At 39.9% G+C, this 24,494-nt stretch overlaps 1 protein-coding gene across 2 annotated transcripts in view; it reads right to left on the bottom strand.

Annotated features, from left to right (window-relative positions):
- SLC10A7 (solute carrier family 10 member 7) overlaps nucleotides 1-24,494 on the bottom strand; it is a 135,529-nt gene that overhangs the window by 78,768 nt on the left and 32,267 nt on the right. For both annotated transcript variants that reach the window (XM_054392325.1, XM_054392324.1), the window contains exon 5: nucleotides 12,094-12,132. In XM_054392325.1, the coding sequence (XP_054248300.1) occupies nucleotides 12,094-12,132 (39 nt within the window). The remainder of the gene's footprint in view (nucleotides 1-12,093; nucleotides 12,133-24,494) is intronic.

Genomic DNA, 24,494 nt, shown 5'->3' on the forward strand with positions numbered 1-24,494 from the left:
GAGGGGTGGGTGTCAACATGATGGTGCCAGGCTCTTTTTGGTGATGCTCAGTGATAGAATAAGGAGCAACAGGTGTAAGCTGGAACACAGTTCTGCCTCAGCATGAGCAGAAAATTCTTTATGGTGAGGGTGCTGGAGCACTGGAACAGACTGCTCAGAGAGGCTGGGGAGTCTTCCTTCTCTGTGTCTATGGGTAGAGGTGCACAGAAAATAGTGAAACATCTGAGCTTTATTTGTTCTTCTTATGGAAAAAATAAATACATGCAAAAGTCTTGCAACCATCTACAGCTTTTGCAAATTTCAAATGACTTTGCTTGCCAACAGCATGCTGCCAACCTTCCAGGAAGCACTGGATAGACACTTGAGTATCTGTTCCCCTCACTACAACCAAAGTTTCTCAACCATATACAGGATGCTTACAGACCATGGACTAGTGCTTCCAGGCAAAGCAGAACTGCTGCCAATGCAAATACCACACCCTGAGAGCTGATGGACAACACAATACTGTCTATTTCAATCAAAAGCAGGTCTTTCATGAACCAGCAGATCCAGAGACTACTTACTAAGATAAAATCCTGCCAAAGTTGTCATTCCCTTGCAGTCATTCAAGGTGATGGATGACAGCATCACGTTCCTGTTACTGTCCCCCCTGCTAGTGAGTTGTTAGAGCGTTGGGAGGATCCTACCACTCCTCACAACAGTCCAGAGTGAGAAGAAAATTGACTGCCCCTCATGCTGAGCCTCAGTACTGCTCCTCACTTGAGGAGATTTTAACTCCCAATCCACTTCTGATTCTAATTTATCTGAGAATTAGTCCTCCTACAGATTGATTTGTAGCTCCAGGCACCTGGTAAGTCGTGACAAAATTAAATTCACAGACTAGTACAGTTTATTAGCAGGTTACTGAGTTGCTGTAAGAAAAGAAAACATCGTCATCATCCCTCTCTGAATGCCCTCCTACCAAAACCCTAACAAGCTTCACACCACCCACACCAGCAAGGCACCTGTGTAGCATGAAGCATAACATCCACACAAAGCCTATGGAGTCCAGAAAATAATTGACCTTATGCCACTCTCACAGGAGTATGCTGCAGGAGCAGCCACAATTTTCCCAGTGTCTGTGGATTTGTACAGCAATACAACTCACATTCAGCCTCCTTCATTTATAGAAGTGGTATTTACCCACAATTGTGTGTTTGCACTGCATGTTCCTGTAAAACACCTCATTGGCAAACAAACTTATATTATGGACATAAATATATAGCTGCATTATGCACTTTCTTTCCACAGCAAAACTTGCACAATAAAGCAAATTCTATTAGGTGCTCACCATGGGCTGTTATGAAGATTACAAGGGGGAAAAGCCATCATAAAGGCACAAGGACCTTCTCCCTAACTGCTGCACTCTCTCACACAATAAAAATCAATAATTTAACTATCTGAAACTCCACATGTGCACAGCATTGCAAGTAGACCAGTGGCATTTTCACTTCAAATTTATATAGTCTTTAGTCAGTGTACTTAATCTGCATTTCTAACACCTGCTTCAGTCGGCTGTGAAGTGCAATGTTATCTATAAAATTTTCTTTCATCTTTGTCCTGTCCATCTAACAAAAAAAATTATATGATGGGAGATAATTATTTGACTTTTAAAAGGATATGAAACTTTTCACACGTTTTTTGATCATTTCTTGAAAGACATGCTCTTGTATTTGACATTCCATTTTATTAAAAGGTTTGAGGGTTTTTTTTATAAACCCTGGGCTTTCACATTATTCATGTTATCTAATCCTACGTAATGTATTTCTCCTTCAAATAGTTAACAGTCACTTTCTGTACAGCAATAAAAATCTGGGAAAGAAACCAGACCACAACTAAGCAATGAGGCACAAGGTGTGCACTTTCAGGCTATCAGCACATGCCTCAAATGCACCAGGAGCAAGAAGCTAGAATGACTTTTCCACTCAGGTGGGACCTCTTTCATGGCAGAGTGCAAAGTGATATGCAAAGAGTATACAGAGGGGGCCAAACCATGAGCAGCTTTCATCCAGTAGATTTATGTCAGGTAAAAAAGCTGTTCCCAGTCATGCATGGTCTCAGTCAAGTTGAACACTGGAAGAATAAAGGGATCCAATGAAAGCGTCCAGTGCTGAGATTTCATGACACTGGCTGAAAACCAAAAGATAAGAAGTATGGTTTCTAAATGTCAAATCGGCTTCACATATTAACACATGAAGTTTTCTATTTGACATGGAGTGGTCACCACAATTAGATAGAAGTGAAAAGAGTTCTTTCTATTGGAAGTGAACACCAGCAAACGTTCGAAGGCTTTCCCCTGTCAGAGCTCACACACTGCCAGTGGCACTCCACTTCACACAACATACTGAGTTTTCCACAAAGTCAGGTGAACATCTAGTCTGATCTCCCACCAGCTAAGAGGGACAGGACATCACACAACCATTCTTGCATTAAGCCCTCACACTGCAGTAGACCAAGAAGGTACCTTCAGGAAAAAAATTAGGAAAGGAATTTAGTGATACAATCTCTTGTACAAGTAGAAGCAAGAAGTAAACAATTTACTTATCATTACAGGAAAGTAACCAGGGGTAGGTAGGTGAAGAATTGGGGTGAAGGAGGAGGAAAGAAGATGATGGGAGCTGCATTTGCACATGTCCTGCCAGAAAGGTGATAAACTGTATGAGCAAGGAGGAGCCTCAAGGCAGGCAAAGGAATCACCTCCAAGATGTTTGGGGTTTTGTTGAGGTGGGGGTTTTGGAGCTTGTTTAGTTTTGAGGTTTTTTTGGTTTTACCTAAAATCAAAATGATTTATTCCACTGCCAGAAGAGTGTTAAAAGAGGCCAGATAATGTCAGACCATTAATTAAAACATTTCTCCCCCTCCTTCACAATAACTCGTATTTCCAAATATGTGCTATTAAGGATGAAAGCTGAGAGTTGTTATCATATTTTAAAAGAAGCTATAGAAAAACAATAATGAAAAGGGTCTCTCAGCAGCAACACAAGTGCAGCCACTCAAAAAAAAAATGTGAACTGCTGCTGTCTCATACTGAAGGATCATGATAGTTTCCCAAAACTTCCTTTTTGAAGGCTCACAATAAACACACACAATTTTCCAAGGGAAGCTCCAGTTTTGATAAGGCTTCCTCACCTTCCTTGCTAGTTGAGTTACACTTTGTGAAAGCTCGTGACCTAACCTCTGGCACTTCCATTAAGGCAGTATTTGTCACCCTGACAGCAAGGGCAATGGTTTCCAGACATTCAGCTGATAGTAATAAAGATGTCCCTCTTTTTTTTACCCCAGGAGAATGACAGCTGCCAAGTTTTGAAGAGGCATTGCTAGGTCTGATAGAGAACCACCACAGGAAAAGAGACATCCAAATCCAGCAGAGCTTTAACCTGTTCTGGGCTATAAAACCAAGAAGCTTGACGAATTAATGTGGGATACTTTTCCTCCCCTGAAAATAAACTTAAGGAGGAGAAGGTATACATGGAACAACACAGCACTGGCACTGCTGTTTGTAGAAGGACATCACAAAGCATGCATACTCCTGTCTAAATTTCAGCTCTTGCTAGCTGCTGAATCCACATTTGGGTGGACACAGAAGGAGAAAGAGCTCTATGCTCTATTATGGATTAGTGAGTCCATGGTGGGTAACTCCTCAAATTTACCAGATTGTTTTTTTACAACAAATACAGACACCAGGTGAAATGGCTCCTCTTTGCAGCAGAACTAGCTCAAAGCACCAATGAAGCAGAAGACAGGGGTTTAAATACCCTGTTCCAAAGGAAGGGATGGTTTCTCTCCACTCCCTCACACCCCAACACACAGTTTTCTCAGTCAAGTGTCTAAAAATTGCAGCACAGGCAAAAGGATCATGGCTCCATTCCAACAGCAAGCTAAAACTTGGGGGGGGGAGAACATTAACAGCAGATTCTAAAAACATTTTCATTTCCTTTTGATGAATTTTTAAAAGGGAGAGAGAAAATTATATATTTTGTGCAATGCCAAATCTTTCTGCAGGGAACATTTACCCTTAAATCAGGCCAAATGACTACATGTTTGTGTACAACCAGAGCCCTAGAGGAATGCAGTTATGCTTCTTCTAGTATTAAAAGGTACTACAGAGAGGGCAAAATAAAAACCAAGTTGTCTTTCATAGTGCTTCCCTTCTCAGTTTCTCCTTTATGCACCAACCTACCTAATGTAATGAACCAAACATTTGCTTCCCCCAGACACAACTGATAATCTGTGAGTTTGAAATGTTTTACAAAGAAACTATTCAAAGTTTTGTAGTGCAAATTTTCACCTTTTTTTTGACAAAGCATGCAAATATTTCCCCATGTATTTGACAGAAATAAATAGGGCAGCTTTTCAACGCGCTCACTTTTAAAAACTGATTTCAAATAAGTGCTATGACATCATCCTAGAATACAAACTTCAGTGACTTAACTGGAAGTCAGACATCTTAATCTCACTAACAGAAGTAGTGATATTTCCTCCTGTTAATTTTACTTTGCCTTGGAGTAAAAATGCAGGGAAATGTTGCAAAACAGAGGTAAGAAAGCACCACAAAGTAGTACCAGAACCTTTTCAATATTATCATCTGCACACAAGTCCTGCCCTAGTGCAACTGCTTTTTTCAAGTCCTGATTGTTAACAAAAAAGTAAGCAGAACCAGGAAAAAAATAGCCCAAACCAAGTATCTTCTTTTGGAAAAAACGCTGTATTTTCACACTAGAGAGGGCAACAGTGAATTTCACAAATTATGACCACAGGAATCTTAAACAACAAACAGGTTTTGTCTTGAAACTGTCTATTAGCACTGAAGTGAGTTACACACTAACCCAAACTGCCTGATTATATAATACCAAACACATACATTTCCTCCTCTAGATGTTCTGCAAACGATAGCTACCAGTGGCACATGTTCTTTTGACTCTGTTATTCATTAGCAATCATTTAAAACGGAATCAAGCTTTTCATGTATTTCCAGTATTCGATTTCCATTACCAAGAGAGACGACCGCAGCACAGTCAGTCTGAGGGAAGTTCCATTTCCACTTTCCCCACAGTACATGATCAGAAGAAATACACCAGATCATAACATTTAAGGTACTTTGAATGCCCAGTTTTAGCTCCTGAAACTTCATTCCCTCCTACTTTGCAATTCATAAATGACAGTTGGGCTGGAACAAGAAAGTTACTTGAACTCTCATGCTACCTTTCAGATTTGCAACGAACACCTCTGGATTTCCTCCAGCAACGTCCACTTTTGCTGCTTATTTTACTAACTCAAGAAATGCCACTGCACTGCACATACATCCTCAGCTATTTCTTTCCCTGAGAGCCTGTTAATCTTTGAAAATAGCAGTGATGAGGGAAAGGGATGGATGCAATGTACTGTGTTAAAAGCAGTCACCAGGCACTACACCAAGGAAGAGCACTAGATCAGGTTGCTGACCAAAAAAGGTGCAAGAAAAGAATCCTACCTACCTACTATTAGCTGTGATGAAAGGAAGTAGAAAAAAAAACCTAAACATATTTATCATTTAAAAAGTAATAGCTAATTATTTTGGGGTTGCAAAGAGAATACAAAGAGATATATTTGATGGCCTACTTACTGTTACTTTTAAAGGACTGTTTTCTTTTTGGAAGAGCTGCCTGCTCAAGTCCCATAAGACTGAGGGAGATGAATTAAAAGCTCGGTAGCAAAAGCTAATGGGAAAACTGGGAAAACTAGGAAGGCACTGAGACCAGCTACAGCCCACATAATTTATAGATATTTGAGAGTTAATAGTTTCAGTTTTGTGTTATTATGTAGATTTCAAGGCATTTTCCTCTTAGCCATAAAAAATAAATACAGAGACTAATCACTGGCCTTCTAGAGGATACTCTTTTCTGAGAGCTTAATAACAACTTTCCTCTTGGTTACACCTCCTACCTAACATTTCAAAGATAACCAACAGCAGGACTGTTACTTGTTAGCTAGTTCTCAGACAATCTGCACTGGCTGGCCATCTAAATCCCTACTGACTTCAATGGTCTTTTCAAGCAACTGTGCCAGCAGATAGACAACACAGCTGCTGTTAAAATACCCAGATTTCCAGTTATCCCCTTACCTGACTTCTCCCAGAGCCTTGGAAGCAAGATCTCGTTTACTTGCTAACTTTGTGACTCTTGCACTTTATGCCTACCCCTCTGTATTTTAAGTGTTCAGCATTACTCATAGACAAGCAGATGGTACATCTGTTTCTAACTGACACCCACCCTGCCAGCCTGGCTGCTGGAGAGGCATGGGACAGAGCATACTGGGATGGGTGCACATGCCTGGCCATCCCTCAAAATAATTATCTGTACCCAAAGCTGTTTACTTAAGCCCACACTAACAGTTCTCTATCACAGTGAGCTTTGTTACTCTGCCTTGCTTGTACCAAAAGAATACAAGCTAACTCAAACTAGGTATGAAACTGAGCCAGCTGTACACTGGAAGCATGAATACACAACAAGAGTGAAGAAAACGGTACTTGGCAGATCTGGAAACAGCTGATGAAGCCCAGGTTTACATGATTGTAAGATTTCAGGTGAAGCTAGTAGAAATCAAAATGAGGATGCAAAGTAACAACAAGAGAACCGAGCACTGGCCACAACATAAGAGAAAGCTACAGTAAGGCAACTTAAGTGGCTCCCAAGATTATTTAAATTCCATGGAATCCAAACGCTTCCTGCCAGGTACGTAACATCTGATCCAAAGACTCACTGCTGTTGAGCTCTGCCATCCCCTTGCACTCATGCAAAATGCCATCCTTCAAGGCTGAGGTGGCTTCCCACGTGGCTGATTAACAGGGAGAACCTGCTCAAGAGTTTGAGAACTGCCTGAATCCAACTGGGAGCACAGACCAGCAGCACCACTGTATTGCTTCACAGGGGAAGAGGAGCCCACTTCTAAGAGTGCAGTGGCACACCATAAAGCAGCTCCACTTTGAAATTAAACAAGACTGAATCTAGAATTCAGCACCTGTTGTGAACAGACTTCCTGACAAGATTTTCTTGTAAACAGCTAGCATAGTAGAAAGGGAATCTCAGATGACTGTTCTGCCCCTTTTCACTCTGCAAAGACACAATTACAAGGGAACAAAAGAGTATACAAACATTTGTCTGACTTCAGAAGAATATTTACAATCTTTGTGCTAGAAAGAAATTAAGCCAGATAAGGATATTTATCCTAGAAACAAGCAAGATAAGAAAGTGATAACAAAAGAAACCCCCCAAAAACCTAAGCCATTCAACATCCATTAAGGTAAAATAAAGCAAATAAAATTCAGCCAATTGGTTATTTCCATATGGGTAGATTTCTTTAAATAGTAATGAAATCATTGCTAAAAAATCCATTGTTATTAAAATAAAAAAGTTGGCTCAGCCTACCAAAATTAGATTTGGAAGTTGCTGGTCATTCCCATAATTAAATCTGTGTCACAAATTTGCAAGAAAAATGGACACTATGACTAATGCATTTACTTGCTGCACTAGTGCTGTCAGGCTGTGTAAATCATTATGCCTGCTAAGGCAGAGCAGATAAGAATTCCATACATTTTCATTAACCAGCTAGGCTTTGTGTATGTGTGAGAAGCTAACTTTCATGTTCCCTGCTAGCTTTAGCTTTCATTTGGAAGGCTATGTATATAAAAAACCATCAGCCTTGATTTGTTTAGACAAGTGGCTGCTCCAAAATTTATTTGGGTTTTTGAACACTGTGAACAAGCTCTGTTGGCTTCAAAAGATGGTCAGACAAAACCACAAAAGCATATATACACCTGATCTAGACAAAGGAGATCAAGGAAACAAGTGGTGGGCTCTTGCAATAGGTTCCTCCTTTCAGACTGACTGACTTAGCCCAGACACGTGCCTTATTTCACCTCAGACTTTAACAGAGGAAGCGAAGCTAAATCCAAGGCAGCATCAGAAGTCTCACCCAACGGTTCCATTTGCTGGCTGCCCTCTGCTCTGTTTTCTGAGGAGTGCAACAGGCACCCGAGTAGAGACCTCCAAATGCTCTTTTGCTCTTATTTTCTGTCACCACAGGAAATGGTTATAGGTTTTTGTTTAAGGTGAAGCTGATGGATGCTCCTTTCATGCTTGTTGTTCATAAACCCAAGGCACCAAAGAACCAGACAACACTGACTCACATCACAAGATGGATGCTCATGGGTTTCCAAGACCACTGGCTCAAGCAGAAAGGAAATTGAGAGGAGAAAGATTAGCCCAGACTGTTTCTAGTCTAGCAGTGCCAGGCATTTATGAGGACACCCTCTTCTGGACTTCAAGCCCTCTCCTTCTTCCATGCATATGGCATTGTATTGTCACAGCAAACAGAGCTTAGCTCTCAACTGACCACATGCCTCCACTTCAGCACACACACAGCCTCAATGATAGACTATCCCTTGGTGAACTTAAAAATCAAAGGAGCTGAGCCACCCAGGCAAGCACCATGGAACGCCCATCAACATAACATAACATGTCTTGCAGTATCCTGCCTATTGCTCTGCACTTTGGACAATAACAAGCATTATTTTTCTATTGCAGCACAACTTTTAAAAGTAGAATAGAAATTAGGTCTCTTCCACCTGAAACAATTCTATGATAAAGCATACAATACAAGGTTCAGAACCTCAACAGACCCATACTTAACATCCCAGACAATTTCTTTAGCCTTTAGGTACAAAAGTATCCCCTCCTGCAAGTGAAAGCAGCTCTCTCAGTGCCTTCTATCTCAGCAGATCTCAGCAGGCATTTGCAGGCTTTAGAGTAGCAACCCTGTTGATAACCATCCACCCAGCATTAGTAAAATACTATCAGATTTTATTAAAGCCCCATTAAAGGGAAAAACTGAAATCACTTCTTATGTTCCACAATTATTGTAAAGCAAACTGTTTAAACGAGGGGAGGAGATAATGATAGTAACTACCCAACTCAAAGCAATCCTCTGTGGTATGATTCTAAATATTCTCTTGGCTGAAATTTATGTTAATTGAATTCATCTATCGCTAGTTATTACTAATCTAGCTACATAAAAAACACTTTTCTGTAACAATTAGTTCTTTAAAACACTGTGTTTTAATTAGACCTGGGACATTATTACACTAAGTGTAAATATGTACAGAATCATTCCATGCACTGTTTTTGCTTGCATATTTTTTTGAAAAATATGGGCTTTGGTGGAATTTAAAAGTAATTTCTTTGCAGTTGGTTGGTAGATTCTTTAAATCTCCTTGCCAGATGGATTAACCTAAGTGTATTTCTGCTCAAAATACTTGCCACTTCTGCATTTTGTGTATCTCAATATGTTCCTTTTCATCTGAATAAGCTCATCTCATCATCTAATATTGTGCTGAGCCTTATTCTGCAGGCATTTTATGTGTTCCAAAGATTATTTTAATTTAACTTCTCAAGGACCATTTCCTAGTCTTAACCAAAACAAACAAAAAAGAATTAATAGCATAGCACATCTTTCAGCCCTTTTAAATCAGCTTGCTTCACACTATCATACACTGGCCCACAGGGCATAGTCTGAGAGCAGACAACATACTGTCCTTCTGGCTTTGTCAGGGCTGCAGCATCCTGCCAATGTGCTACACATTGTAAGACAAGGAATGTAACAAAAATGCAGTCAGATAGTTCCAAATCACCTCCAAGCCACATATATGGTTGTGGCCACAAAGCTGTGTAAGACATCTATGCCTATCCACAGACAGCACATCACCAGACACTAGTAAGAAAAATGCACACATGATTTAGATTCAGCATCGATTAAAGATATAGGAAATAGGATCTTCACCTAGAGCCAAGCCTGGAAGTTAGTTACCAATGTAAACTGATGGATTTCCAAACCCACCACCAGCACCCTCCATAATCTTCTCAGAAACAGGCTAATTATTTTCATATTTTATAGAACAGTTTTGACTTCAAACAAATGTGTTTCTCTATACACACATTTCATTTGTTCACTGAAAACTCACTAAATAACCACATGCTAGTGACATGCAGGAGCCACTCAAAGGCCACATGGACAGACCTACAGCATCGTGACACTGCTGAACAACACTGGCTACTTAGTACACTTCCTGGCCCACTACCACCCCACTGCATTTTCATTCATATGGTTCAGCCTTTCAACTTCCTAACTGGGAAACTTTGTAAGAGCAAAGCTATCAGTAAAACTATTTGTGAGTTATTTCCTGTCATACATGCACATTCCCTGCATGATTATGATTTCAAACTAGGATTTCACAATATGCCTCTAAGTGTGTTTATGTATTTGTAACTTAATATGATTATTTGTAAAAATATCAGTAATTAGGAAAAAAAAATCAGCTGGTTTGATTCTAGATGATCTTCAGCGGTTTTGAAAAGTCTTTCCTAGGAATTTTATTAACAAGGATGTTTACTGCAATGCTGCTCTGAGATTTAAAAAAAAAAAAAGCCTGAAGTGAATAAAAAGTGAAATGAGGTAGTTATATGTAAATTACACTTTCCCATCATCAGTTCATGGAACTAAGATCAAAACCAAACCCAGGTCCTTACACACAACCAAACACACAAACCAGCCCTGCTTCTTTAACTGAGGTTTCTTCTAAGAGCTACAAAGAGGTTCGAGAAATTAAAATACGTTTATGTTGCTTTACTAGGAGCAGCCATTGTAGTCAGTTGCTTTGGGGCCTTAATTCTTATTTGAAGTCAAAAGACATTTTCCTAATGACAGCTGAACTGAGGCCTCTGGGTATTCAAGGAAACCTCCTGAACCAAAAGCTAGGCACAGCAGCAAAAATGCCATGCACATACACAGGCTAAAGAGTTGCTCTAACACTGGGATTCCACAGCTTGAGGCAGAAAGAACCTTCCTCCCACTGGAGGAGAGTATGATAGGTGACAAAAAAGAACAAATGTTTAGAAATATATATTTTCCACACATGAATGGTCATCTATACCCACAAAACTTACAGCTACTCTCCTAACTTTAACCTACTCCCTCAAAAAAGCAGCAGCACAATGCATAACTTCAAAATGCCATGCAAGTTCTGGTCTTAGCAGTACAGCTTTACACACTTAGAGCCCCAAACTCCATCTTTTCACAAAACAAATACAGGGAGTTATTTTGTATTTGTGATTTTAATTTCCTAATTTCAATTCTTTTGTCATCCATTCATTCTATACATCACAGTCTTTTCTTCTAGGCACACAAGCTTGGAATCACAAAGATATACTTAAAGCATGTACAAATTTTAGTAAAGAAGGAAAAAAAGACATCACTTATTAGCTGCCTAAATAAATAAAACAGTCACAGTAGCCTGCCTACATATAAAATAATTTGCATTTAATATTTATTAACGTTTCTCTAAACCACACATCAATAAAACAAACCTATTCCTCTGCTCTTCACAAATGTATCTCTTTACTGTTCTTTACAATGTCCTTTCTGAATGTTTTAGACCATCACATCCAAAAATACTGTGCATGCTTTTCACAGCAATGGTTGTATTTCCAGCTGGATTGATTGTTTTCCCGTATCTAGCTATTTTAGTGCGCTCCTCAGAGACACTGCGTGGCTTCACTGACAGTGAAATATGCTAAACAAATGACAAGTCACCGAGTAAATTAGCATCTACTCTCTGATCAGCTGGGTCATGTTTTCTTTTCAAAATCCATGGCCTCTTGATAGAAAATAATGAGTATTTGATGGGCCTTATTAGAAAAATCAATATATTGATGCCCATGTCTGAAGCATTTGCATAAGAATAGATTCTGTTAACCCATTAAGGAGAAAATGAAGATGTGTTTACACATTATTAATTTACCATGAGTGCAGAATTTATTCACTACTTTTCTCAAGACTTTAACAAAGAGAAAACTGTAATACCTGTATTTAATGGCAAGGTGACATAAATTGAAAGACAACTCAAATTTTTGCCAGCTAAGTGGCACAGTGCCACCAATGCTAATGTGAAAAGTATGAACACACCAATGACACTATTAAAAACAAGACTACTAAAGCACTTGCAATAAATACTGCATTACTTACCAAAAAACTTCCAAAAGCAGAATTAAATATAGCAGCTGCCTGAAGAGAGAAAAAAGAAATATCACCAATGGTAAAGCTGCTATCATACAAGAACAAAATGTGATTTCCCCACCCAACAAGCTATTAGATTCTCCAAGTACACAGACACTGAGACCATTAGGCAGTTAGCCACTGCTTCAGAAATTGCCAGTGGCCTGTAACTTATGAAGAATGATTGGTTCTGGTTTGTGCATTCCTAAATAATGTGCTGAAATGGACAAAAGCAAGAGGAGAAGAAAACCCTTGCTGGTAGAATTTAGAGGAATATCGACAAGAACTAAGAATATTACACAGAAGCTTGGTCTCATTGCTTTTGCTCTAATTTGCTAGGAACATTTTTACTCATTGACCTATCAATTACAGTAAATGCAATCAGAGTTAACTAAAAGACTGCATTTTCATAGACTTTTAACAATTTTTAATGGAATATCAATCAGGCAAACAAACCAATTTAACTGTTCATTATAATATAGTATTGACAAATGCAGAAGTTTCTGTAGTTGAACTAATAAAATAGGAACAATAAAAAAACCACAAATAAAAAAAACAAACCAACCCCCAAAGAAACAATCAACAAAACAAACCCAAACAAAAAACCCAACCATCACATACTTCTGATGCCAAAATTTCTAATCACTACTTCTTATTCCTTAGTCTTTTAAAATAAGAAAATAAGCAGAATAGATAATGACTTTAGAAGTGTCTGTGCTTACCTAAATATCCAGGCAATATAAGGTAGCAGTATTATTTCCTAATATTAACTCATTAAATTCCAGGTAGTTAAAATTTGAATCGTGAATAGCTTTCCCCAATCACCAAGAAAGAACAGAAAGTCTTGTATGGCAGCCACTCTGATGATGAAAAGCTACACAGCAAAGGTAAGAGGAAAGGGAGGAAGGAAATCTACCATACATGAGGATTTAGAGCAGAGTCAAATTAATCACCCTGGACAGTTCCAGCCACAGACTAATAACAAGTGGATGCTGGTGAGTTTAGCAAGTTTGAATAAAGTCCAAAATCAGGGTAGGAGCTGTAGCTGCACCTGCCTTCTGCTCCATAAGAGGATGCAATGAAAATGAATGGGTAATGAGATCCTTGGCTCTAGAGAGCTTAGCTTTCTTATTCAAGTTCATAATTAATTCAAAGCTTTGATAATTTCATTAGATTCCTCCTCTGCTGGCCCTATCAATAAAAGATGGCACTGGACCACAGCTCCTCAGTGGCCCAAATACAAAACCAAAGGCAGGCTGCAAAACCTTTGCTGACTTGCTTACTAACAGGGACAATGGCATATGGCACTCCATGTTGCGGAGGGAGCCATCTGAATAGATACAGCTAAATAAAACATTATAGTTGACAGTTGTAAACTACAGGAACATATTTCAACACCTCTTCCTCATCAACATTCCTTTTTTGAACATTAAAAAAGGGGCACAAGTCCAAACAGCTCTTCTTGCCAGAGATCACAGCTGAAAGCAAGAGTGAGGACTACTTTAAACCATTCTTCAACAAGCGTGAATTAAATCAGGACTTTCTACTTGCATTTGAAGCAGTGCAGCTGATAGTTTGCATGGCAAGAGAGACACATCACACCCATGCACACAAGCTACAGGAGATGTTCCAGCAGGTATCATTTGCTAATATATTCCTCTTAAAGTTCCTAGCATCATTATATTTAGAAAAACTATGAGGTTTATCAAGTCCCTTTGGTAGTGGTTGGACATATGCCATTCTTCTGATTGTATTTGACCACCTCAGTCCCACAAAGATGCAGAAAGGTCCCTTTTTATTACATCCTGTCTCTGAATCCCTGAAGGAGGATCCAGGCTTTCCTTTTTAAGCACATGTAAAGATCTCTTCCTTGCGAGACAGCCTTCACTATACGAAACAGTGTAAATCAGCTGTTGAGATCTGAAGGACAGAAGCATCTGGGCTCCAATTCTGCACCAGAAGGCTGGGAGGAAACCTAGAGATCCCCTCCTCCCCATGCAGATTTTGTGTGTGGTGACAGCTACATTTCTGTTTGCTATCAAGAACAGGCACTAAGGCAACAATCTTTACCAAATTTTATGCTCCAAGTACTTGACCAGTCATGTGCAAAAGTCACAATTCACAACTGATGGAGGGGTACACACTAGTTTGCAATTTTTAGTTCCTTTTCCCTAAGCGTCAGAAATCATCCACAGCAGAAAATTAAAGACTTATTGCAGTCAGAAGAAAACCAAACCAACCAACAAATCCTGAACAACAATGAAACCACAAATCAGGAAGATCATAAATCCAGCTAGAATCACTCAGACTATTTGCCTCAGTGAGGGAGGACTCACACATGTCAATTGTTCTATTTGCAGTTTTCTTCATAAACACTTCTCCTGCAAAATAAACTCAGAAGTAATTTTTTCTTCATACTCACCAACCTGGGGCTTATATATCTGTGATTCTTATTCAGCTTAAACAAACTGGTAGTAAACTGAATCAGCTGCTCCAATTTGTAATTAAACCTACCTGTAGAATTTAAACACTTTGTGCCTCTAACTCCCTTCTACCAAGAGGGATAATATTGCCTGCAGACCTCACAGGGCATTGTCAAAATTAATTCATTGCTTAAAAAGCACTTTGAGATCCTTAGAGGGATGATACAAACAAACATTAACACTGACACATGATACAGCAGGCTCTTCATTTTCTATTTGCAGCATTTATTAGTCACTATTGTTGTGTAACTTTTTTTTTTAGCGTTTGCCTCTATTGTGCTTCAACAGATACCAGACCATCTGCAGTCAGCTTAAATGAAACAATAAAACATGAAAACATTTAGATGCTCTTATAATACTCCAAGTTCAGATTTGCAAGTGTTTGCAAACCATCACTGCACTTAATATGAGGAGAGAGTTCTCTATAGAAATCAATGACGAGACCCTTTCAGAAGGTAAATGCATAGCCATGTACTGAAAGGTAAAGTCAGACCACACTCATTGGTCACAACCAGACCAATTATACAAGTTTACATCAACTTGGAGACAAGATGAAAGTCACTACCAGTCCTGACAGAAGAGCATGTACATCTCTACTTGAGTTTAAAATAGTACACACCAGCTCCACTAAACAACAGATTGACTTAATAGTAAGCAGGCATACCTTCAAATCAAGTCTGTATGGCCCTAGGCTTGAGGGAACTCTCTGACCAGCCTGGATTTCTAGGGAGGACCCATTGGCCTGGAGTAAGAAGTAACCAGCCCATATCTGAAGGAAATATATCTGGCAGCACTTGGCAGAAACTCCTTTTCCCATACCTGAGCCTAGTGAAAATCTTCAGTCCTTCATTTCTCATGTTATCCTAAAGTATATGTATGGAAAACACTGTAACAGCAATGAGTTTTCAAGACAGGCCTCAGAGCAAAAAAAAGGCTAGTAAAAGGCTAGACAGAAAAAACAGGCAAAGCCACAAGCAAGGGGCTGAGCACTTCCCCATGGGTGGGTAGCCAAATGCAGCAGCAAGTACACGTGAGCAGGCAGCAAATCACACAGGCAGGCCAAGGTTTAGGTAGCATTAAGAGCAGAATACACACTCTTCCGTTTCCTTTTATTTTGGTATCAAGCTAAACTATCTTGGAAGTCATTAGACTAGATATATTCTGATAATAATACAGCAGGATTACATTAAAGAGGAAAAGATACACTGGCAACATTTGGAATACCAGATCAAAAAAATCAATATTTGAACATTATGGGCAAGATTTGAACATTTTTATACACATCTCAGCTGGAACTACAATTTCCTTTACTGCAGGGTCACAGGGAAACAGCAGTGCCTTGTAGTTTTATATGTGGACCACATTAAAAAAGATAAAAGGCTTTTCTACCATTACTGATTTTTTTTTTAAAACACTAAAATATTTGATTCTTGAATGTCATTTGGTAGCCTTTAGGGAGGTAACCTTCCTAACTGTACTTAACCCTATGCTTACCCCCAGGCACCCCATTGCTATGCTCACTAGGACCTGTCTGGCCTCCAGTCATCACTGCTCTCTTGGAAAAGGTGTTCCATCCCAAGGCCACAGATGCAGAATAATGAAACTAAACAGCCTCAAAACATCCCAGAAGGAAGCAATCTGTGTGTCATACAAAGCTGCTCTATGTAGGCCTACCATTACCTATGGTTAAAACCAGATCGTTTTCAGACACGCACTAGTGGGATAGACAGCTCAGGTATCTAGCATAAGACTAAATATCCTATTTAATACACATGGCACAATGAAGGAGAGAAAACAACCTAAAAGAGTAGAACAGAACTGGAGAAAGACAAGGACTCCAGCAGTACTACTGCAGGATTACGTGGCAGAAGGCAAGAGAACACAATGTGGTAATACAACATTATACAGTGTCCACCTTCTTGATACAAAGTCACTTCTCCTATTTGACAGAGAAAAAAATAGCAGGAAAAAAAAAAAAGACTGAAGAAAGTAATGGAAGTGGTTTGAGCAAACAGGACAGAAAAGGAATTTTTATCTACCCAAAGAGATCAATGCAGCTTGAGAAGGTGGAAGAAGACAACAGGACATGAGAAGCAGCTTGAATGAGCTGGGAGAGTCCCTTTAAACAACTCCTTCAATCTCCTATTTAAAACTAAAATCTCATGTGAGTGGTACTGCAGCTCACGTCTTAACTGCTGTTTCCATTAATAAGATGTTACAGCCCTGTAGAAAGCTATTTGCCACAGCACTGTTACTGCAAACAGAATATAAATATACCTAATAAGGTTTAATCTGTGCTGCTGTTCATAACTATTCATCTGAGTTCAGATGGGGAAGGGGGGGGGGAAAAATATATATATATATATATTCAAGTTCTTGATTTTGAGCACTAAATTGAATCAGGTGTCCTCTTCTCTTAAGAAAATTAAGTTGCTTTTGTGCAAGAGTGTTTTAATGAGAACAGAGCCTGCCGACATTGATAAATGGGAATGACACCAGAGAGAGCATGTAAGCAGGACAATATGTGCATGTTTCAGGCTTACAGGCTATTTTTCACTGACTATCCTGAATGACTTCGCTGTTTCTTAAGGGGCCTATTAATCTCAAATTTAGTTATTACACAACGTTTATTTGAACATATATTCTGGGAATGATGACAGTTAATAAAGGAAATCTTTTACAAGCTGTATTTTTACATATTGTTCCAACTGCAGCTCCCAGTCATTCTACTGTATTGATGGAATAACCTAGTTATGATGCAGCTTTAAAAAAAGCACATATATTCATATTCTTTTCTCAGCATATGGGGACTCTTAAATAACTGTTAAAATGCATACCAAAAAAAAAAAAAATCCTACTACAGGATGGCAAAAATAAAAGGTAGCGTTAACTGCTCAACAGAATCTCTGGCTGCTCAGTTGCCCCCTCCAAGGCAAAGTACCTGCCTTTTTAACACTCCAGCATCATCTCTGAGAAATAAATGGGAACCAGATATGACTCTTGGCTATGTGTATACATTCCATAATGAATTCAAGAGAAGCTGTAGTCTGTATCTTACAAGTTTGACCCTGTGTTATACGCGTCATAGAGCACCTCAGCAGTGGTATTTCATTCAAAACAAAACAAAATCAACCCACACAAATGAAACCACACACACATAGCAGCCACCAAAAAAATCACATTCAAACAAACCCCACAAAAAACCCCACACAACAAACCAGCAATGACAACAGCAACAAAACTCCTACCCCTCAAAAAAAAAAAAAAAACAAAACAAAAACCACACACTTTAAAAAAAACATTAAATTAATCTAAGTTTTTTTTAGAGTGGAACTGTACACATAACCTTAACCTCTTAAAAAACCAAGCCCAAACCCACCAAAAATTGCACACCACCTACAAAGAACACCCTATACCCACCAAATCACAAAACCAACAGAAAACAAAACAAAACAACCCACCAAGATATGGAGGGGATTGTTTTTATTCACTGCCATGTTCCCTGTGGCCCAACAGCATTTGTTGACTGAGAAAAAAGTATCACCTAATCCCCAACCTGCCTCTAAAGCTATGCTGACAACATGAAAATATTTCTGTATTTCAACCATGTTCAATAACCATCCATTTCATGGAAACGCTGCTGAAAAGGCACTAGAAAATGAAAACAGAATAACTAATACGCTGTTTGTTTGCATTCCAGCAGGGAACGTCATCCAGAGAATGATGTTCCCTAAAACATCTCGTTGAGCCATGAATCCGAACCTGTGCACACTACAGATTTGTTCTGGGCTGGCAGAGGTTGCCATCACCTGAGTAGAAGTTTGTGCTGTTTCAGCCAGGCTCAGCATTCTGCCACAGGCAGTGCATGGAAACAAGCTGGGGGATTATGCTGGCAAAGAATTACTGCCTCCTACCTCTCACCAGCCAAGTTCTTCATGTTAAAATCAGTCTTTCACTCTATTTTTGTAGTTCCTCATAACCATCACTGCCTGTTGGTAATAATATTTACAAATACAAAACCCATCCATCAGAAGGATGTCAAAAGGCAGGCTTTTTGGACATTCAGTGCACATGGTGCTCTCCATTGAAGGATTTCTCTGTTTCACCAATAGTTTCAGCAATATTGAGAGATAAAAACTATTCTGCTTCCTTTCCTTTTGTCAGAAACAGTAACTTTCCTTTAAAGTGAGCAACCAGCACGATTCAAGGCAGTTTTGCAGGGTCAGCATGGTATTTCTTGTTCAGACACAGTAGGAGATAAAGACTAAAAACTACAAACCAGAAGAAAATATACATTAAAAGTTTTTTTCCACATAGCATAACCAGAATGGCAAACATTAAGCATCCAGATCTCAGAAACATTTGTGTCAGTCTGCAAATTCCTACCAATAACTAATATAGGAATAGGAAATCCATGTTGAGCAGAGGTTGGAAAAGCAACACTGTCCTGTATGGCTGGATCATTTTACTTGAGATTACTTGCGGAGCCAGGCAGAATGAAAACAAAAGCTTTTGTCATCAGTATCAGATAAATGACCTGAAGGAAGCCAGGAAGGAAGAACCTCTTCCCAGAGCTGGAATGTTCATTTCCACGTTGCAAGAACCAACACTTGGTCTCCTCTGGTACAGAGGAGATCAGCTGCTTCATGAGACACAGTGCACAGTGCTTGACTAACCCACAGCCACTTCATAGTTTCTTTGCTTTATCCTAAATACCACGGAGCCTCCCATACCAGTTGCTTACGTGGCTGTGGAGCACACAAAACTGGTGGGATGCTCACAAACCTTACCAGGGAAAAAGCCTGCCTAAGGCCCTTTCCAGAAACACAAATGTAGGCCAACACACATCTCTTGCAGCCTCACATCTATCCCTTCAATAGACCAAGGTGAAGAGAGATTTTCTCCTTCTAACAATGACGGTCTGCTTCCTCTCACCTCATCCTTATGCAAGACAATCCTTGCCTGGCCATACCCCAAAGCCCAGCAGTACCCTGAAGCTGTATAGCTTAACCTCCATGTCCTCCCACCAGCTGCAGTACAAAACACAAAATCACACTCGTAAGACACAGTGCCTTCCAGTGCTGGATCCTATGTCACACACTGCATGGAGCAGTAACCTGAACACCTCCAGTGGACTTCTGAATACCAACATGAATAAACAGAGGCAGTTTCTCCTCTTCTCTCCTCTGCTTAAAAATTTGTAAATGCAAATATTAAGATTACTGCCCAGTGCCAGCGTAAGTATGAGAGCAAGCAGTGGTTTAAAGCTGACAGACTCAGAAGAACACACACTTTCTCATACTGAGTGCATACAAGCAAAACTATTCACAAACTCCATGCCGTAGCACCCGATCCACTCCTCCTTCACATGTCTGCCACATCAGCAGCGTCAGGGGTTGCAGGAAGGCATATAGCCATGCTTTTGGTACGTATTTTACCCCAAATGGAAAGCCCATTTCCCTAGACACAGGGGAACAGAAGGTAACTTCCCCTTCTGCCTATGGGCTGTTAAGCAAAGGCCACAACAACCATATATCTGACCTGTGAAACAGACCATACTGCACAATTACAGGGTAAAAAAGGAAAGAATCTAACCAGTCACTGACAAGTTGATACGAAAATTACCAACAACCTTTTCACACATACATCTGTTACTGATTCAGGGCTTATTACCTTAGCAGTGAAGGCCCTAACTCTTGCAGAAGAACAAATGGACAGCTGAACAATGATTTAATAAAGGAGGCTCAGCTGAACAGCAGTATACAAGTAACTCTGCCAACTTGATCCTCTCTTATGGTCAAGCACTTCATAACTGTAAGTGACTTTCTCTCTGAAAAAAAAACAAAAAATGCTGTAGAAGGTATCCTCAGAAGGATACAGAACAATAACAGCCTCCCAAATATACTTTTATTTAAGTTCACATTTTCTGAGATCTTAAGCTGTGATAAAAACACTTAAAGGTCTTGTCCCCTGATTCTCCTGGAGACGCATCATCCATAACATGATTAGAGGTCTAGTTAAGCAGTGCAGCCCACAACTCCAAAGAGTATTACTTCCCTGCTGAAGTGAAATGAAAGCACAAGGCCACTTTTTAAAAGGTGCCCTTTGCATTCACTGTAAGGCTGTGCCTGCTGCAGTATTTTTCTATAAACATCCCACTGTCACCTTGCTTTCTGGGCAGTTAGTAGCAGAACCAGACAATTTAACTGCTATGCCATCCAATCGGGCTGGAGAGTTGAGCAGGGTGAAATTTAACGAAATTCAACAAGGGCAAGTGTAGAGTCTTGCACCCAAGAAAGAACAACCCCACAGATCAGTATAGGTTGGGGACTGACCTGCTGGAGAGCAATGATGGGGGAAAGGACCTGGGAGGGAACTAGTGGATAGAAGGTGAGCTACAAAAATCCTGAAAGCATTCATTGAAATTTTCATTCGTATATGTATTACATGAACGCATATATAAAATACATAGCAGCTCAACTAAATTAAAGATATTCTTACTATTTCCTTGAAGTAATTTACTTTTATTGTCTAATGGGATAAAATACTTGATAATCACTGGTTTTCTGAAGAAAAGGTGGAGAGGAAATATTGAAAACTAGGAGTTTTATGGACAGAATTCTGCTCATATTCTGTAGAAAGTAGAGGCTTACCAGGAGCTGCACAGGGTATGAGCCTAAGAAATGCACAAGCTTGTTTTGCTGCAAAAGGTCACAAACTTGCTGTCTCTGTTGAACGTACTCTCTGTGGTAGCATTTACTCAGCTTCTACAGTTTTCCATTTACATCCAGAATTGGCTGAAACGTGGAATTTCCAATATAAGGGATATTCCAGTATTCAAAAATTTGCTTTAAACCCAAGGTCCTCCCACTGCTAGAATCATCATTTCCCATAGAATGACTGAAATTCTTTTTTAATCATTTCATGTTGGTGCTTTGCTGCTTTCAGCTGAATTGCTCTCACGACTAGTGGAGGATGGCCTCTGTCTATCACTGCACAGCTTTTCGGTTGGTCCACAATGCAGCACTGTTATTAAATTCTTATGATGTACTGAGAAGATACAGCCAGGGAGATCAGTTTATCAAGAGAAATGAAAGCATGGAGAACCTAAGTTACACTGAAAAACATGGACAACATCAAAATTATTTGTTTGCAAAACTGACCGGGGTTAGCCTGACCCAAAACCAAATATTTACATACAGATTTTCCCGAAAGAAAATGGAAACATTTCTACAAAGCTTAAACTAAATACACAAGAACAATAAAACAAACAATGGAAAAGTTCCCAACCTGACATGGTTTGTAGCCCAACTGCTGTATTTCTGAAGCAGTTACTAAAGAACTAGGTGCATATACAATATGAATGAGAAAACAGAAGTGTAACCGTGGGAAGAAACTCCTTCAACTGGAAAACACTTATTTTATCACCATGTGTCTATTTTCCAGCATTTTTTGGTTAAAACCATCATTTTATCTTACTGATAAACTGCAGAGACAAGGCCAACGCATTCTGATTTGCCCACAAACTCCACAGAGAACTTGATAAAGAAATCAATAATTTTGTGTTAAGAACAAAGGCTCCAGCAGAGCACAGATATTGCTGCTACCTGTTCTGTGGTGGGTACCCAATGAGGCAAGAAGAAAAGAAGCAAAATTGTACTCTGTCATGCCATTTAAGCCTAGAACATCCTGTACCTACGTAGTCAGACCAAACCAAATTTGCAGAAGCAGTCTAGAGCCAGAATTCTTTTCCACCTTAAAGTACTTCAGTAACATAAGATGCTCTACAACACCTAGGAGGATGAGACTGACATTCATGACTTCCAGGTTAAAAGTGAGAGCTGCACAGCTGGAAGTCCCAACGCCAAGACAGACAGACCTTCTTAAGAGCGATGCAGAATAACAATACATGTGAACAAAAAACTAAGCAACAGAATTAGGATATGCAAATGCATGAAGAGTAGGAAAAGTCACCTTACACATTAGAATCAATCAGAAATCTGATCTTACACAAACACTGAATACCAGCTAAACGTACAACAACAGCACCTCACCCATCAAACTACTTTATATTGGTCACACTAGCTGCATTTCATAAAAACATCTCTCATGTTAAGAATTTAATTTAGGTTAACAGCTATTACTTTGAGTGGTCTGTGAGCAGCAAATTGGGGCTAAAAATAGAGAAATAAGGATGTTAGAATCAACACCTGGCTGGTATTTCAAGTTTTGCCACTGACAGAAACCTGATAAAAGGTAGAGGAAGGCTCTGCATACCAGCTCATATCATCATAAGGGAAAAAAAAAAAAAAAAGAAAATATCTGTTCATAGATCAGATTTTTCTCTCTCACGTACATTCATTCCAAAATCCAGTGTCTCGTTAGTCAGTTCCATTGCAGAAAAGACCTCAGAAAAACATCACAATGTAGCCACCATCTCACTGAATCAAAGTTCAATTTGCTCTAGCACCATAAAGAATATATTTCTGTAATCTGTATCTATCTTCTGCTCCTGTGGAAGTATCAACAAAATTCCGAGCGATATACTTACCTACAATATATAAAAGAATCATATCACCGCTCTAAGCTGTAGTGTAGCAATATAGTGGCAGTGCATGAAAGAGTAATCAAAGTCCTGAAAAATACACCATTGTCAGCATTGTACACTGGTACCAGTGTATTATAGCACCTGGGTTTAAAAATAAATCAACCTAAGTGCCTGCTTTGGTAAGCACTTCAAATTCACTGTACATCAGCATTAAGGGGAAGGGAGGGGAGTAATGCACAAAGAAACAAATCAGGAAATGGGACTTGTAAATAACAATTCAATTAGCAGATTTATATTACTCATTCCCTAATAAACTTTCTCTCCACAGCTCGGTGCAAACCCTCCTACAGCCTTCCCCCCTCATTTACATGTCTGTGCAGGCCTTGCTCTTTTTTTCTTGCCAGCCCCTTTGCCCTTTCAATCATGAAGTATATTACTCCACTGTCAGAGCAAAGCAGTTCCTAACAACAGGGAGCCCAGCTGGGATAGGAAGAGGGCAGCAGGCTCAGGCATTAACATAATAATCCAACTGTGCTCCCCCAGGCCCCGAGGGCAGACAGAATATTAGGTAGGCCTCCTGTGCTGCCCTGGCGGAGGCTGCTGCATCACCTGCCCATCAACCTGTGGCAGTCTCCCCCTCCGCTCCCCACCAGCTCCTGCCAAGCCCCCTGCCCAATTCCCTTCCCACAAAAGAGACACAGCCATTTTCCCAGCTCTGCTTAACGTTCCTGCAGCACATCCTTCTGCAGGGTCTGAATGTACCTCGCTGTTCTGTTTCCAGCAGACTCGCTCCTTGCTTTTCAATGTCTGGGCAAGCCCAGGGTTTTCAACAGAGCCTTACTGCTGCTTGCTGCCAGCAGGAACCACACCTTGAAACAAACTCCCAAGTACGAAGCACTGCGCTCCAGACACAACTTTCAGCCTCTGAATTTTTCTCTCACAGAAAGCAGGAAAAAAAACCAAGGCGGCAGATGCAAGGGTCCCTTCCAACCCGATGCATCCTGTGATCTATGATATCCACCTTGGCTATTTCTGTGCCATGATAGCCAAGCGAACCAGTTCAGGCTTGGCCTGCTTATTCTTTCTGAGGGACCGTTAACAATGGCTTGTGCTGACAGGGCAAGGGGGAATGGCTTTAGGCTTGAGGAGGACAGAGTTAGACTGGATGTTAGGAAGAAATTCTTTACAGTGAGGATGGCAAGACATTGGAAAAGGTTGCCCACGGAAGTTGTGGATGCCCCCTCCCTGGAAGTGTTCAAGGCCAGGTTGGGCAGGGTCTCGAGCAAGCTGGTATAGTAGATGTCATCTCCTGGCGATGGCAGGGAGGTTGGAACTAGATG

The sequence above is a fragment of the Indicator indicator genome, chromosome 25, assembly GCF_027791375.1.
Source record: "Indicator indicator isolate 239-I01 chromosome 25, UM_Iind_1.1, whole genome shotgun sequence".
In the NCBI taxonomy this organism is placed as follows: domain Eukaryota; kingdom Metazoa; phylum Chordata; class Aves; order Piciformes; family Indicatoridae; genus Indicator; species Indicator indicator.